This window comes from Chlorocebus sabaeus, chromosome 4 (genome assembly GCF_047675955.1).
Source record: "Chlorocebus sabaeus isolate Y175 chromosome 4, mChlSab1.0.hap1, whole genome shotgun sequence".
NCBI classification, from domain to species: domain Eukaryota; kingdom Metazoa; phylum Chordata; class Mammalia; order Primates; family Cercopithecidae; genus Chlorocebus; species Chlorocebus sabaeus.
In genome coordinates, this window is record NC_132907.1 from 72,713,704 (window position 1) to 72,731,873 (window position 18,170).

At 37.0% G+C, this 18,170-nt stretch overlaps 1 protein-coding gene across 3 annotated transcripts in view; it reads left to right on the forward strand.

Annotated features, from left to right (window-relative positions):
* CDH12 (cadherin 12) overlaps positions 1-18,170 on the forward strand; it is a 1,094,618-nt gene that overhangs the window by 1,065,841 nt on the left and 10,607 nt on the right. For all 3 annotated transcript variants that reach the window (XM_007961262.3, XM_007961261.3, XM_037988711.2), the window contains one exon: positions 14,744-14,865. In XM_007961262.3, coding sequence (XP_007959453.1) covers positions 14,744-14,865 — 122 coding nt within the window. The remainder of the gene's footprint in view (positions 1-14,743; positions 14,866-18,170) is intronic.

Here is an 18,170-nt window from a genome sequence, read left to right on the forward strand (position 1 = left end):
TCCCTGGTGGAGTGACACAAACATTCATTCCTGAAACGTCTGGGCCATCTGTAGTCCTGCCTAGATTGGACTGTTGTTTCCAGTTAACTTTAATTACAGAGCATAGTAATACTAAGAGATGCCCTAAGGGATCTCCTGTATTCCACGCACACTCTTCCTTACCTCCATTGTGGAGTAGTGGACTGATTTCATCTTGATAGTCCTAGTCAATCACCCCAGCCAACACTGTAACTCCCTTCTTAGCCTGTTGACTTAGAGGTAGGAGGAGACCAAAGTGGACAGGTGGTATCTTAACTTCCAGTTTAATGGAATCGTGTCTCCTGGTGGTAGCATTCCTCCCTCTGGATCTAAGACCTCTAGGCCAGCAGAATGTAATGTTGCAGTTATAGGAAGCAAAAACTTTGCTAGTGGGTCACTAGAAGTGACGGTGAGTGGTGCCACTTCCACTTCCACCCTTTGACTCCTGGACCCGTGACCCTTGGCTATGGGAGAAACAGTACCATATACTTGACACTGATTCAGAGCACAGACAGTCTTCTGGAGACCTCTACCCCAGCCCTGCAAATTATTGTCACCTATTTGGGCTTGTAATTGTGACTTAAAAAGGCCATTCCACTGTTCCATCAATCCAGCTACTTCAGAGTGATGAGAAACATGGTAAGACCAGTGAATTCCATGAGAATGAGCCCACCTGTGCACTTCTTTAGCTATAAAGTAAATGTCTTGGTCAGAGGCAATGCTGTGTGGAATACCATGATGGTGAATAAGGCACTCCGTGAGTCCATGGATGATAGTCTTGGCAGAAGCATTGCATGCAGGATAGGCAAACCCATATCCGGAACAGGTGTTTGTTCCAGTGAGGACAAATCAATGTCCTTGCCATGATGGAAGAGGTTCAGTATAATCCACCTGCCACCAAGTAGCTGCCTGATCACCCCAAATAATGGTGCCATATCAAGGACTCAGTGTGCTATCTGCTGCTGGCAAATTGGGCACTCAGCAGTGGCCATAGCTAGGTCAGCCTTGGTGAGTGGGAGTTCATGTTGCTGAGCCCATGCATAACCTCCATCCCTGCCACCATGGCCACTTTGTTCACGGGCCCATCAGGCAATGACAACAGTGGCTAGGAAAGAGGCTGAATGGTGTCTGTTGAATGAGTCATTCTACCCACTTGATCATTAAAATCTTCCTCTGCTGAGGTCACCCTTTGGTGAGCACTCACATGAGGTACAAATATCTTTATAGTTTTTGACCATTCAGGGATGTCTATCCACATACCTCTTCCCCATGTTTCTTTGTCATCAATTTTTTAATCATGCTTCTTCCAAGTCCCTGACCCTCCAGCTAAGCCATTGGCCACAGCACATGTATCAGTATATAATCACACATCTGGCCATTTCCCCTCCAAACAAAGTGCACAACCAGGTGGGCTGCTCAAGGTTCTGCTCACTGGGAAGATTTCCCTTCACCACTGTCCTTCAGGGCTGCCCTAGAAAGGAGCTGTAGTACTGTAACTGTCAGTTTTCAGGTGGTGACTGACTATCAGGCAGAAACATCTGTAAACCAGGCCCTTATCTTCTCTGACTCTGTCAACTTCTCATAGGGAACTCCTCATAAGGCCACAAGTGCAGGCTATGGGAGAGAAGGCAGGGTGGCAGGATTGTGGACCATGGACATTTGAGCCTCTTCCTCATGTAACCTACTTGTGCCCTCAGAACCTGCTTGAGTCTGATCACATATGTACCACTTACATTTGATGATGAAATGCTGCTGTGCATGACCCACCTTATGGCTACGTGGGTCAGAAAGCACCCAGTTCATGATAGGCAGTTCAGGTCTCATGGTGACTTGATGACCCATAGTCAAATATTCAGTTTCCACCAAAGCCCAGTAACAGGCCAAGAGAGAGACAGGAGAGTAGTTATCTGCGGAAGCAAAGCAGATAACAGGAGAGTACTTATCTGCAGAAGATGGCAGGGCCTTGCTCAAAAATCCTAAAGGCATCTGCTGTGATTCAGCTATGGGGGCCTGTCAAAAGCTCCAAGCAGCATCCATATCTGCCACTGACACCTCAAGCATCATTGGATCTGCTGGGTCATATGGCCCAAGTGGGAGATCTGCTTACACAGCAGCCTGGACCTGTTGCAGAACATTCTGTTCTTGACACCATTCAAAACTGGCAGCCCTTTAGGTTATTGATAAATGGGCTGGAGTAACACACCCAAATATAGAATGTGTTGCCTCCAAAATCCAGATAGGCCTACCAGGCATTGTGCCTCTTTCCTGGTTGTAGGAGGGTCCAAATGCTGCAACTTATCCTTCATCTTAGAAGGAATATCTCAACAGGCCCACACCACTGGACCCCTAGAAATTTTACTGAGGTAGAAGTTGCCTGAATTATAGTCTTATTTATTTTCTATCTTCTGTATGCAAATGTCCAATAAGTCCAATGTGCTTACTGCTTCTCACTCACTGGATCCAATCAGCATAATGTCATCAATGTAATGGATCAGTGAGGTATCTTGTGGAAGCAAAAAATGATCAAGGTCTCTCCAAAAAGAGGATTATGATACAAAGCTGGAGAGTTTATATACCCCTGAAGCAGGACAGTAAATGTATGTTGCTGGTCTTTCCAGCTGAAGGCAAATAAATTGCTTCTGGTGGGCCTTATGGACACAAATAGAGGAAAAGGCATTTGCCAAATCAATGGCTGCATACCAGACACCAGGAGGTGCGTTAATTTGCTCAAGCTATGAAACCATATCTGGTACAGCAGCTGCAATTGGAGTCACCACTTGGTTAAGCTTACGAGAATCCGCTGTCATTCTCCAAGATCCATCTGTCTTCTGCACAGGCCAAATAGGAGAGTTGAATGGGGATGTGGTGGGAATTACTACCCCTGTGGTTTTCAAGTCTTTGCTGGTGGCACTAAACTCTTCAATTTATCTAGGGATGCAATATTGTTTTTGATTTACTAATTTTCTAAGTAGAGGCAGCCCTAACGGTTTCCATTTGGCCTTTCTTACCATAATAACCCTCACTCTACCAGTCAAGGAGCCAATATGTGGGTTCTGCCAACTGCTAAGTATTTCTATGCCAATGATGCCTTCTGGCACAGGGGAAATGAACACAGAGTAAGTCTGGGAACACACTGGACTCACTGTAAGTCAGGCTTGAGCTAAAATTCTATTAGTTATCTGACCTCCATAAGCCTCTACTTTAACTGGAGGACCACAATGATGTTTTGGGTCCTCTGGAATCAAGGTCAACTCAAAGTCAGTGTCCAATAATCCCCCAAAAGTCTGTTCATTTCCTTTTCCCGAATGCACAGTTACCATGGTAAAAAGACAGAGATCTCCTTGGGGGAGGATGGGAGAAAGATTAACAGCATAAATTGTTAATAGAGTAGTGGGGTCTTCTTCAAGGGACCTGGCCTCTCTTCATTCAAGGGGTTCTGGGTCTGTAAACTGGTACAAATCTGGAATTGATTGAGAAACCATGATTCTCTGTTTTTAGAGTTCAAATTAGTCTTCTGTTTACTTGATCTGGAAGTTTTCTGCTTATGTAAATTAAGTAAGAATACAGTAGGCTTCCTGTAAATTTAACTTCTAGGAACACTGTGATTAATTAGCCAATGCCAGAGCGCTACACGAGTCTGACTATTTTGATTGCTGCTATGCCTCTGCTGTCCGGTACAGTAGCTATGTCCACCTTGCTTTTGATGGTTGAGTGCTGTCTCTTGGCCCCTGCAACCTTGGGATCCAATTATTCCCATTGTATTTAAATTTTGTAGTTGAGTGACTGTGGTTCCCAACATAAGATCCCACATACAGAGAGGAACAATCACAAAACTCTTCAAGGATGCAGGTGCTGCCCTCACAGATCTATTTTGGAAAGTATTGGTGACACATATGTCTTCTAGACCCTCCCAGGAGGGATGAATAGGTCTAAAGTGACTAATCTACTCTAGCATCACAATCTCCCTAAGTCTTTGGATCCCTTCCTCTATATTAAACCAAGGGAGATTATGCATTTCCAGCTTACTCACAGTGGTCCGTCTTTTAATCCATGTTTCAGCTAACCAAGCAAATAAAGTATTAGAACCTTTTTTAACACCACTAACTGCAATATTAAATGCAGAATCCCTACTTAGTGGGTCCAAATCAATAGATTCAACCTGATTCAACTTTATACTCCTTCCACCGTTATCCCACACCCTTAATATCGATTCCCATGCCTGTTCTCCAGATTTCTGCTTATATAAATTAGAAAACTCAAGAAGTTCTTTTGAAGTTAGTGTACCTCCTTGTGGATTACCCTCTGAAAGTTACCTCTAGGGTCCCATTGGGACTTTAGTCTAGTTATAAGTCTAGAAGTAAACAGGGGTATTAGGGGTGGGTCCTGAAGAGTACCAACATTGTCTGGTCTGACAACTGCCTCATGGGAGGCCATCACTGTTGCCTTAGGCAGTGCAGGCTTTATCTCCTCAGACAAATGTGGAAAGGCTGATGGCAGTGTGGGTGGGGGAGGGGATGTTGCCACCACTGGGAATGGGAAGGCTGTTTCCTCTGACAATAAAGGCTTATCAGGGTTTACAAGCTGTGTCCTTACCTTTATCAGGGCCCTCTCACCAGTTCCCATTCCCAGGTGCAGGGTCCCATTCTTTTCCAATGCCCTCACTTTAACAGTAATCACCTGACAAGGCTGTGCATGTACTTTTTGTTGCAGGTCAACTACTCTCATGATAAGACCTTTTGTCTGATTTTCCACAATTTCAGCTTTTTCTCTATAGGAGATAAGACTCTCACTCAGGGCAATCTTAGAAAATTTGAGGCTCAGTATCTGCTTCTGGACCCAGGAGTTAGACTCCCTGAGTTTATTGTTTTCCTTCATCACTTTGTCTGGTGAACAACTAACTTCATTATGTTTCTTGCTTCTCCACATATGGTCAAAGGTATTATGTACAGAGTCACAAAACTCCTTGCCTCTCATGAGCAATGAATCAGGAGTATAAAATTCATTTATTTTGCATAACTTCCTAAACAGTTCACACCAAGGACTATCAGTGTTCTCCATACTATTAGAAGCAAACTCCTTAGCATTTTTGAGTCTCATCATATTAAGCAGCCAACTCCAGAAACCCCAAAACCAGCTAAAGAAATTCGTCCTTACAATTATATTTTTCTAGAACCACTCCTGGTACTAAAAGTTGAATTAGTCAGGGTTCTCTAAAAGGACAGAACTTCTAGGAATGATGAATATAAGAAGGGAAGTTTATTAGGATAGTTGATTCACACGATCACAAGGTAAAGTCCCACAACAGGCCATCTGCAAAGTGAGGAGCCAGGAAGCCAGTGCAAGTCTCAACACCTCAAAAGTAGGGAAGGCAGTAGTGCAGCCTTCAGTCTGTGGCTGAAGGCCCAAGAGCACCAGGGAAATCAGTGGTGCAAGTCCAGGAGTTTATAAGCTGAAGAACTTGGAGTCTGATATTTGAGGGCAGGAAGGATCCAGCACAGGGGAAAGATGGAGGCCGGAAGATTCAGCTTGTCTAGTCCTTCCATGTTCTTCTGCCCACTTTTATCCTAAGTGCACTGGCAGTTGATTAGATGGAGCCCACCCGTATTGAGGGTGGGTCAGCATCTTTCAGTACACCGACTCAAATGTTAATCTCCTTTGGCAACACCCTCACAGACACACCCAGGAACAATACTTTGAATCCTTCAATCCAATCAAGTTGACACTCAAATTAACCATCACAACTTCAAAGAGTAATACTTCAAAGCGAGAATCACTGATAAAGTTTTCACATCATTTCCTAAAGCACTGTAATGTATCATATACATGGGAAATAATAATCATTAACATCACCATAATCATCAATTTAATTTAGAAATAATACCGTTTTTTCTCATTATTATGTTATGTAAATGTAATGAAATCCAAATTTATGTTGTGATAGACTATATTTTATCTTAAATTTTCAGCAGCTTATGGGTACATTACTGTAATCAAAATGCTTAGGAATACTTTAAATCAATCTAATTGCTCCATCAAAATCACATGTAAAACTATAATGCCAGGCTTATATTTTTCTTAATTAGTATCTCATTATCACAGGAAATTAAAACTACATGATGAACTTTTCACCTAAAGGTTGAAATTTGGATAAAAATTATATTTAGACGTGTAGATAAAATTCTTTTTAACATCATATACAAGAGAGAATTCACAATTAGAAAATATTTTTACATGGAAATGTTATTTTGTTGACATATACTATATCATATTGAATCTAATTACCATAGGAATAGATTCAATATGATATAGTATATGATGATACTTATAAGTTCATACTTCTTAGTATGAACTTCTTTGTATCAAAGACTCTATTTGGGCCAGGCGGTGGCTCACGCCTGTAATCCCAGCACTTTGGGAGGCCGAGGCAGGTGGATTACCTGAGGTCAGGAGTTTGAAACCAGCCTGACCAATATTGTGAAACCCCCTTCTCTACTAAAATTACAAAAATTAGCCGGACGTGGTGGCATGTGACTGTAGTCCCAGCTACTAGGGAGGCTGCAGCAGGAGAGTCACTTGAACCCGTGAGGCAGAGGCTGCAGTGAACCAAGATCATGCCACTGCACCCCAGCCTGGGTGACAGAGTGAGACTCCATCTCAAATAATAAAAAAAAAAGACAGTCTCTGATATATCTTTAAATCTCATGGTCTATAATACTTTCTGGAATGTATGGATATGTACATAATTAATATATGTAAATCAACATTATTATATCACAACTTTTATGTATTAATATTTCAAGAAAATATTTATCATGAATATAACAACATTTTAGTACTCATTTGTTTATTTATTCCCTAGACACAAATTTTACAAAAAATAAAAATAATGTTTTCCTCAGATGAGTTTCCAGCCTAAAGGACATCAGACATAGTGAACTGTCAATTAGAATACTGCACTAAAATGGTTTGTTGTTGGTGTTGTTTTTGAGACAGAGTCTTGCTCCATCACCCAGGCTGGTGTGTAGTGGCGTGGTCTTTATTCACTGCCACCTCTGCCTCCCAGGTGCAAGTGATTCTTGAGCCTCAGCCTCCCGAGTAGCTGGGGTTACAGGTGTGTGCCACCATACCTGGATAGTTTTTCTATTTTTAATAGAAGTCGGATTTCACCATGCTGGCCAGGCTAGTCTTAAACTCCTGACCTCAAGTGATCTGCCAGCTTTGGCCTCCCAATGCATTAAAATGTTAACACAGAAAAGAAGCAAAGCAGCAGGGTGTCAGAGGAGCAGACAGAAAGATACCTGGGAAATCTGCTGCAGTAATGTGGCATCTAAACTGAGAAGTATAAAACTTAGGGGAATAATAGTGAGAAGAAGGTAAAAAGATACTTTCATTCGCAGAAATAGCATACATCAAACTCTAGAAGCGGAAGAAAGCAAAGAATATTCAGAAGAATATACAGGATTTCAGACTAGGAAAAAGAAAGAAACAGAGGATGAGTACGAGGTGTAACTCCTCTCTCTGTGGTCTCTGTCTCTCTGTCTCTCACCATACCTTTTGCCTCCCAATCATGAAGAAAATCCAGATGACAAATAAGATTTTTTTTCTCAGCATATTCTGATATTTTGATTTTTATCCTGAAGCAAAAATGTATACACCGAGGAGATATAATCAAAGACAGAAATTGATCTTACCAGTATTTTTGAAAATTTATGTTGGTTATAGTGTAGACCAAAAATAAAATTCTAAGCCCAACAACTCACTGAATGGACCCCTCCTCTCAACCAAGGGGATTCCAAAGTAAATCTGAAAAACTAGCTCAGGCTATGATGATGGGAAGGGGAGTCAAACATGCCTCACGATACTTTCTTCCTTTTGGAAATCAGGCACAACTGACCAGCAATAACATTAAAACAAAGATCTTATGAATGACTAAACAGACTCTTTGTAGCAATAAGATAACAAATTTCACCCTGACTTTAGTAACATCACATGACAAGACAGATAGCCAGACCCTAAAAGGAATCAAAGTAATTTACCCCAAAGTATATTTATTTGACATATTTTGAAATGGGCCTGCAGTGCTCTCTCTCATGGGGGAAAATTTACATTCTGTAGATAGTTTTCTTTCCTTTTCAGGTCTTTTCCTGATCCCGGAGAGATTTAACTAAGAATCTAGTACCTTTTTGGGTCTGATAAGAGACATTTACCATCTATTGTCTCTGAAGCCTTCTATCTAGAGGCTTCATCTATATAATAAGAGCCTTGGTCTCCACAACCCCTTATCTTAACCCAGACACTCCTTTTTATTGATTCCAGGTCCTTAAATAATAACTTAACACTCTCAACCAATTGCCCATCAGAAAATCTTTGAATCCACCTTTATGGAGTCACAGAAGTGTATTGGTGAATACATTATCTTTATGGATTTCCCAGATAGCTACAGATTATTTTAGACATGGAGTAATTTAATGTGCCATTTAAAAGTAACTGAACTAAAGAGAAAAGTCAAAGAAAGCCTGTATCAACCGATAGCATTCATTTATTATATCTTACCGAGTTTGCACTAGTATAATTCAGTTTTGTGTCATAAAAGGCTAAGATCCTGTTCTTGAAGCTATTGTAGTTGTAATTTAGAACACAGTCACACAATTGAATTTAAACTTTTTTTTGTAAACTTTCATTTTAGGTTCAAGGGTACATGTGCAGATTTGTTGTGTACGTAAATTGCGTTTCATGGGAGTTTGACGTGCAGATTATTCTGTCACTAGGTAATTCTGTCACTAGTTTTTTGATCCTCACCCTCTTACCACTCTCTGTCCTCAAGTAGGCCCTGATGTCTGTTATCCCTTCTTTGCGTTCATATATACTCAAAGTACACTTACAAGTGAGAACGTGTGGTATTGGGTTGTCTGTTCCTGTGTTAGTTTGCTTAGGATAATGGCCTCCACCTCCACCCAGGTTTCTGCACAGGTCATGATCTCATTCTTTCTTATGGCCCCATAGGATTCCATTCTGTATATGTGCCACATTGTAAAAATCCAGTCTACGTTGCTGGGCATTTGGGTTTATTCCATGTCTTTGCTATTGTAAATAGTGCTGCAATGAACATACACATGCATGTGTCCTTACAGTACAACAGTGTATATTTCATTGGGTATGCACCCAATAACGGGATTGCTGGGTCAAAGGGTAATTCTGTTTCCAGTTCTTTCAGAAATCACAACACTAAATTTTAACTTTTTTTTTTTTTGAGATGGACTTTCGCTCTTGTCACCCAAGCTGGAGTGCAATGGCACAATCTTGGCTCACTACTACCTCCACCTCCCAGGTTCAAGCGATTCTTCTGCCTCTCGAGTAATGCGGATTACTTACAGGTGCCCATCACCATGCCCAGCTAATTTTCGTATTTTTAGTGGGTTTCACCATGTTGGCCAGGCTGGTCTCAAACTACTGGCCGAATTTTAACTCTTACAGTTATTCCAAAGAGATGTTATTTTTAAATAAAGAAACAAAATAACTCCAGTGTATTTTAATCTAACAAGAACCTTGTGTTCATTAGTACTTTACCATTTTCAAAACATGTTCAATTACACTTCTCATTTGGTTCTTGGAAACACATCTACTAGGTACAATTTTAAGAAGCTCTGCCTTGTCCTTTGAATGTAAAGTGGGCTTCCTCAAAGCCTGGTGGTTAGATGCATTCTAAATGTGACTCATTGAGGATAAGTGATCATCATATATATTGGTAGATTTCAGGCATTCCATCTTCTTGCTGAGTTAGTTAATAGCTATCATAGAGCATGGAGAAACTGTGAGAAGATCTGGATTCCTGTCTTGACTCCAACAGAAATCATAGGAAAGATTATATCAACGTTTTTTCATCTATCAATAGATATCTATGCATCTATAGTTTTCAAACTTTGTAGATGAGCAGGACACTTTGTCAGATAAAATCTTACATGGAATCTCAATAGATTACATCAAGAAAATAGTGGGTAATGCTAACAGCTTCTCTTTATTCCTCATGAAACCACCTAGCACTAAGAAGAATAGCATGAGAACTGTAAGTTTATATAACACCAAAATTCTCTTTTATATTTAAAATTCATGTTTTCCAGGGTTTATCAAAGGTTGCAATGGCAGTTCCCAGTGAACTCATTTCTAAAAGAGATTTTCGATTATGAATTCTAATTATGTCACACCTAAAAATCTATCCTATATGACATGTTCTTCTGACAATGAAGCTGACATTTCTTTGGTCAAGAAGTGAGGTCTATCCTCCTTTCCTTTGAGTATCGAAGGCTAATTAATGGACTAACAAATTTGGACTTTACTGGTATATTAAGTGTATAATTGTCATTTTACATTTATCTCCTATCCCAAGAACTTGATGTATTCCTTTATTATATCTGTAAGTTTATTTGCAGATTCCCTAAGATTTTCCATCTACAAGGTCATGTCATCTTTAAGTAATAATCATTTTCTTTCTTTCCATCTGGATACCATTTAAAAATTTATATTTGGGTCTGATTTCAATGCATAAAACCCTCAAGGACAATGTTAGAGATATATGTATATATATTTCAAGAGCACATATTCTTATTCTGTGCACAGTGTTAGAATAAAAAAGTCTTTTACCGTGATATTAGTTTCTCATAGACATACTTTATCAGGTTGAGGAAGCTGCCTTTTACTTATTATTTCTTGAGAGTTTTTTATCATGAATGGACTAGGGTTTTGTCAAATGCAAATTCCAAGTCCATTGAGACAGCCTTGTAACATTTTGTTCTTCCTTGTATTAATATGGAGACTGTTCTTGGATGTTAAATCAACATTGTGTCCTTAGGATAAACACCCATTCGTCATAATGTATTATCTGTATAACTTGCTGCTGGAATTAATTAGCTACTATTTTGTTAAGGAATATTTGTACTTATGTTTATAAGAAACAATAGTCAGCGATTTTGGCTTTTGTGATTTTTTAAATTGGTTTTTGTATCAAGGCACATAGGATTAGGTGGTAAGTGCTTCCTCCTCTATTTCTGAAATAAACTGTAAGAAAATATTATTTGTTCCTTAAATATTTGATAGAATTCCCCAGTGAAGCCACCTGGGCATGGGCTTTACTTGGTGAGGAGATTTTTCATTACAAGTTCATTTCTTCACTGTTTTAACTATGTTAAGATTTTCTGTTTATTCTTGAGTCAGTTTTGGTAATTTGCATTTTGTTGGAATTTGTCAATTTCACCTATGTTAACTATGTTCTTTCATAAAGCAATTTAAAATATTCCTTTATCATTTTTTATTTCATTTATAATGATGAGAAGTAATGAATTCATCTCAGATTTTGGTAATTTATTACTTTCCCTTTTTTCTCTTAGTTTAAGTTGTATTTTAAAATATTAATAATAAAATAGGTTCTAAATCAAATTGACTCAAAATACTGTAAGATCTGACTCTGATATTATTGAAAGATAGAGAGAGGAAGATCTAACAAATCATTGTGAAGGTATAAGGGACAAACATAGAATTGTTTCTTTGTTATCTAACATGAGCCTCAAATTAGTAAGTAACTATCTATTAAATATAGGCAATGTGGAACAATAATAATTAGAATTTAAATGGTTTCATTATTAGGAACTTAACACTTAATTGTGTAAGACTTTGATTATTTAATGTTTACTAGGTTCATAATTCAATTTCCTTCATAAGTATTCAACAGTAACTAATTTCCACATGGTGTTATTTTCAAATAATTGTGTAATAATACTCATGCCAAATCAAGGTTAAATGAATTTCATCATTGCTGCCCCAAATATTGATTAGATGAGTCAGTAAGAAAATAGGTCATTACTTTTCAAAATAATTTAGTACAATATCTCTCTATATAAATTAAATAATACTGTATTACTCCTGTGCATTATTCATTCTTGTGAAAATTTCAATTCATATTTGAGTACAGTAGTTCTCAGACTGAGATGTTATTGCTTCTCAAACGGCCACTTAAAAATATGAGGTGACATTCTTAATGTTTAATTATGAAAAGTTTTGAAAATATATGATAGAAGAGAGAGTAACATTAAACAGATGAACTTGTTACTCATTTTCAACGATGTAAACATGTTTTTTGTTATTTTTTCTCTATTTGGACACTTATTTTGTATTGCCACAATGATGCCTTGTGACATTTAATCTTTAGGAATTTAGATATCCTGTAGGATATCTAGTGCTCAGGGAAGTTTCACGCAACAAAACATTGTCATAGCTAAAATGCCAATAGTACTTTTGGGGAAACACTGTTAATAATAAAAAAAATTACAATATTAAGAATAAGTTTGGGACCATTTACTCATAACAGACATTAGAATTTATTTTGCAGGATAGAAAATAATTTATAACTAGCAGAACAGAATTAATTTTTGATAGATAAACCAGGCCTAAATTCATTTTAATAACCTTTTCTTATATTATAAAATGAATCTCTAGGAAAACTCCTGTCCCCTGTGGAAGATATCCCATTGTCACATCAACTTAATAAAACAAAACCGTAATACTGAAAAAAAGTAAAAAAGAGATTTTCCTTTTCATGTAGCTGCAGGACTCATACATTATATACCATGTAAAATAAAAAGTAGAAACTGAGTTTTACATTGCCCAGATGTTGAGTAGTTTAAGTTATTCACCTTCATTGACTAAACTTTATAAAATGAATTAGTCGTCTTTTTGTAAGTAGCTATATGATTGTCAAAGTGGTTTATTTTTTTCATCTAAAGCTCAATATATGATAGAGTTTAAGAGCATGAGCTGTGGAATCAGAACAGCTGGAATCAAAACCTAGCCTTACCACTTTCAACTTATGATATTTGAGAAGTTACATCCCCATCTCTTCAGAGTTTCACATACACAATGGAGATAAAAATAATGCCTATGTCATAGTTGCTGTAAAGTCTAAGTGAGTTCATCTTTGTAATGTGCTTTTGAATATTTGTACATTGCAAGGATTCTAAACTATTAGGCATTAGGCATTGCTGTTGTTTATAATTTCCAGTTTCTTTAGAAAAGTAAACCTAGTTTAACCAACTTGTTGACTTTTATTTATATTTTATACTATGCAGAGAATGAGTAGCAATAACAGAAATAGATCTTGATCATCCCCACAAAGTATAAATGGTAATAAGAGTAATGATATTTACCAAAATTTATCAAACACCTTGTAAAATACCATCTCATTTAATGCAACACCACTGTGAAGCAGGGCCTATGAAAACCGTATGTTTCATACAAGGAAACTGAGTTAAAGAAAGGTGAAATAGCTTGTGAAAAACGGGCTAAAAGGTTTCTATCACATAAGATCATGGCTTGTGACCAATATCAATTTTTAAATAATGTGTATTTTCTGAATAATTCTCCAAGATTATTAATCTACCTTTTATAAGCACACCCAGTGTTATAAGAATGAACCATTTACAAGCAATTTATGTTATCTGTGCTGGTATTGGTGCAAATAATGAATTTCACTGTCATATGTGAATATGAGAATGCTATTAAAGCTATTGTGTCAAATGCTTGTTATGTATTTTTTAAATGAATTTTAACAAAGCAAGATATTGTATACCTTTCGAAATCAGTCATGTGGAACGATTTTGTATGCATTCTTTGAAGTATTCTAGATAGACATCTAAAATAATATTAGAAGTCTTTGGTGGCATTGCAGAAGAGTTTAACTCATACACCAATCAATAGAGAAGGTATGATGGAATAAACATGGTCTTTGCATTTTCGTAATCCTGGGTTTGGATCTAAACTCCTCGTTCATTTAGTTTTCTGCCTCTGGGCAAGAGGTCTTTCAGCAATGTGCAACACTTTATCCATCTGTAACACTTCGTAAGGTAAAATTATATATTGCACAAGTTCAAATAGGTACATTATTTTTGCTTTATTGGTTTATTTAATTATTTTCTAGTTTTATTCAGTAAATGACAGAGATCCAGATAATAATCCATAGGTTGGGACTAAAACCTGTGATGGGATTTTGACAGAGGCATCTTGTCAAACTGACAGTCTTTTTGATACTAGGAAGTAGGAAGAAGTAAGTTATTGCAAAAACGTTTATTACTTCCTTTTTTATCACCAGCAAGTAATTTAAGGAAGTATATAGCTTTCCATAATCCGTCTCTTATTTCTACTTCCTTAGGTTTATTTTAATACTTTTCATTTATAAAGAGCCTTTTTTCTCTTTTTTTTTTTTTTTTTTTGGTTATAATTCTTCTTTTCAGGAGGAATCTTCTAGGAGGAATCATTTTGAGTGAGTCATTTAAATATGTAGATTATTCAACCAATAACGTTTTCATTATGTGGGTACAACATAGACAATTTTTTATCTGAGGAAAAATATCACTATTGGTAAAGATTTGTTCTGTGAACTAACCCGGGTACGATAACTTAGTCATTCTTTTAGAAAGGGCTCACTTGTTGCTAAAATATCAATTAAATAGTTGGCCTTACTTTGGTATTGAATTCTAAGGGTTCCAACTACAAGATGATAAAAAGGTTTCTTTTTAAAAAAAGGGCATGAATTTCCTATAAGAAGAATTTCCTATAAGAAGAAGGATTTTTCTCATTTTGTATAAAGGCTGATTTTTTAAAAATTTAAATACCATTTATTGTAGGAGCAATAACTGACCGGATTTTGTAATCATCTTTTATCTTTATATGTTTTTAACAGGTAACCCTTTATTAACCAGCAAAGTCAATATACTGATTAATGTCCTGGATGTAAATGAATTTCCTCCAGAAATATCTGTGCCATATGAGACAGCCGTGTGTGAAAATGCCAAGCCAGGACAGGTATCTTATAAATATTGTTTCTTGAGTGTATAAAGACCCACCATATGCATGTATTTTAAGTTGTAAGTCCAGACATGAATGTATACACATATATTTACTTTTCTGAATCAGACCTTTCATAAAATAAACCATAAAAGATATTAAACTCTTGTGAATTAATGATATAGATGAATGGATGTGGAGGTGATACTACATGGACAAAGTACTGATTACTTAGTGAAAGTGCTTTGTATAAAGGTCTACACTTGTGGATTCTGCTATGTTTTTCTATTCTCCCACTGTTGAATTTCTTTTCTTTTCTTTTTCTTTTTCTTGATACGAAGTCTTGCTCTGTCACCCAGGCTGGAGTGCAATGGCACAGTCTTGGCTCACTGCAACCTCCACCTCCTGTATTCAAGTGATTATCCTGTCTCAGCCTCCCAAGTAGCTGGGATTATAGGCATGTGCCACCACACCCAGCTAATTGTTTATATTTTTAATAGAGATGGGATGTCGGGGTGTCTCCTTGTTAGCCAGGCTAGACTTGAACTCCTGACCTCAAGTGATCCACCCGCAAATTTCTTTCTTTTTTTCTTTTTCTTTTCTTTTTTCTTTTCTTTTCTTTTTTTTTAGACGGAGTCTCAGTCTGGCACCAGGCTGGAGGGCGATGGTGCGATCTCTGCTCGCTGCAACCTCTGCCTCCCGGGTTCAAGTGATTCTTGTACCTCAGCCTCCCCAGTAACTGGGATTACAGGCGCCGGCCACCACGCCCGGCTAATTTTTTTGTATTTCTATTACAGACGGGGTTTCGCCATGTTGCCCAGGATGGTCACAATTTCCTGACCTTGTGATGCACCAGCCTCTGCCTCCCAAAGTGCTGGGATTACAGGCGTGAGCCACCGCCCCCAGCCCCCACTCACAAATTTCTAAAGAACTTGTGACTGTAAATCTAGTAAGCCAGTCACTTTAGAGTGCAGTTTCCCAGTATATTTCTTATTTTGCTCACGTGCTTGTGTTAGTTGCACAACAAATCTTTTAAGCTAACCTGAAAATGCAAAGCATCCCTCTCTGGTGGCCTTGGGGAGAACATCTGGGTTATTTTAAATGTCTGACTTTCATTTTTCTTATGAAGTTAATATTATTCTGTGAAGATGTAGTTGTGGGAAGATGTTAGGAGGAAAGAAGACCACAAAGTTAATGAAACTGATTGTGAATGGTTTTATGTTAGGTGGTGGTAGGTTGCCGTTTTTTCTTCTTTTTTTTCCCCCTAAAGTCTTATGAATGAATAAAGGAATAATATAAAGGGAATCAGACATGGGTATTTTTAAAAGAGTATGTCATGAAACAAAAATATGTTTAATCTAATATTGTGGACTTACATTCCAAATGGAAAAAGTGGAAAATGCATTGGTATGCTTTGGTTTATTCTATTTTTGATCAACTTTAAATAGCATAACTATTCACTTGAGTAAATTGAAGTTTTAGTTCTTGAAATAAATCTTGATATTTAAGAGTATTTTTGTTGAAAAAATTCATTCTTTAATCTTTAGTATCTTTTTCAATTTCCATGCTTTACATCACTTAGCGGAACCTTTGTCCCATAGTTCTAAACTTGTGATGTCTACTAGTTGTATAGCTATTAAAATAAAATTAAAATTACATGAAACTAAAAACTATATTCTCATTCATACTAACCACATTTCAAGTGCTCAATACGTGGGGAGTAGGTATTATTTTGGTGCCTGCAGACATAGAATATTTTCATAACCATGGAAACTTCTAGAGGACTGTACTGCTTTACTCTTCCATTTGATAATTTGGGGACTCATTAATCTTCTAACATCATAACTCATTTTGTGATATTTTCTCAAGTAAGAAATCTGCATCCTTAATTTTGGATGGGCACAGAATGCACTTAAAATTTATCACCTTAAGTGCATACACAATTTATATGGGATGAGCCTACAGCTTTCTTTAGTTTCTGAAATCCTAGTTGCTACAAAAATATTTGGGCCCAAATAAATAACCCGATTTGGTTGTTTTGGGAATTTGAAGAGGTTCACCAAAATTCATCAAGTTAGCTATTTTCCACTTTCAGGATACCTCACTGAACAAAGACCAAAAAAAGCCAATTCTTTAGCTTTTAGGTGATTGAGGATATTAATGATTTCAGATCAATTAGAATTTCATTTCTAATGCTCCAAATGGAAGCCTTCAGGAATAGAGCTCCATTTAATGCTGTATGTTTGTCCAATAAATTAAAGGATTTGTTGAGTTGAGAAAAGGAAATTAGTTGAAATCAATGTTATTTTTTCACATCTGAACAAAAATTTGAAGAATATCTTGGATTCTTAGAGGCTCTTATTCTAAAATATATTTCTGGGGCTTTTTGTGTCCAATTGAGCCGTACTTTTCTACAAAGCATAACCCTGAAATGTCCATTGAGTTTTCAGGGATTGTAATATATGAGAAATTAATTGTACTATATTGTAATATGTAAGAAATCTATATATGAGCAATGTATATATTTTCTGTTTTTGAGCCCTGCCATTCTGCCACTGGCCTAAGAACTATGCAGAGGAACTGTCTCCTCTGGATTATACTACTATCTATTATCTGCCTACCGATCACCTACATTTCATGTATTTATTCTGAAAAAATAAGAATAGGAGGAAAGATGATGCTATGTAAATCAGTGAAGATTTATATGGGAGCTGTTTTCCTTGGGTCAGGGACTCCCAAGTGACACTTCCAGATGAGTTTCAGTCTATAACAAAGTCTTCATATCTATATGCTGCTCTAAAGGACTTTTCTTTATTCTAGATAAATAGAATAAAGAAAAGAATAATAAAGAATAAAAATAAAGAAAATAAAAGAATAAAAATAAAGAAAATAAATAAAAAAATAATAAAGAAAAAAATAAAGAATAAATAGATGTTATACATTAAATTTAGCAAATGGTACTAGTTTATAACAGTTAGAGGCAAAATTTGACAGCCAGTCCCCGAATAATAGATAGAAATTTTATCAGTGAAATAGAGTGATCTGCGGACATTGGTCTAAGTGAAGGAAAGTTGGTTTCATAGGGTCTGTATGGTGATTCACTAAGTAGACACATCCCATGATTTAGACTTTGGTGCTGAATAATGAAAGCCTCCCCGTGACAATTTTAAAGCTTAAACAGAGTCTGTGTGACTAATTCACACTAAGACAAGAAATCAAAATTCATACAAGAGGACCAATTAATTTGTTAAATTAGAAATTACTAACACTGCACTGGATATCCAAGATACCAGTGATATCTATCTATCCTTCCATCCATCTAT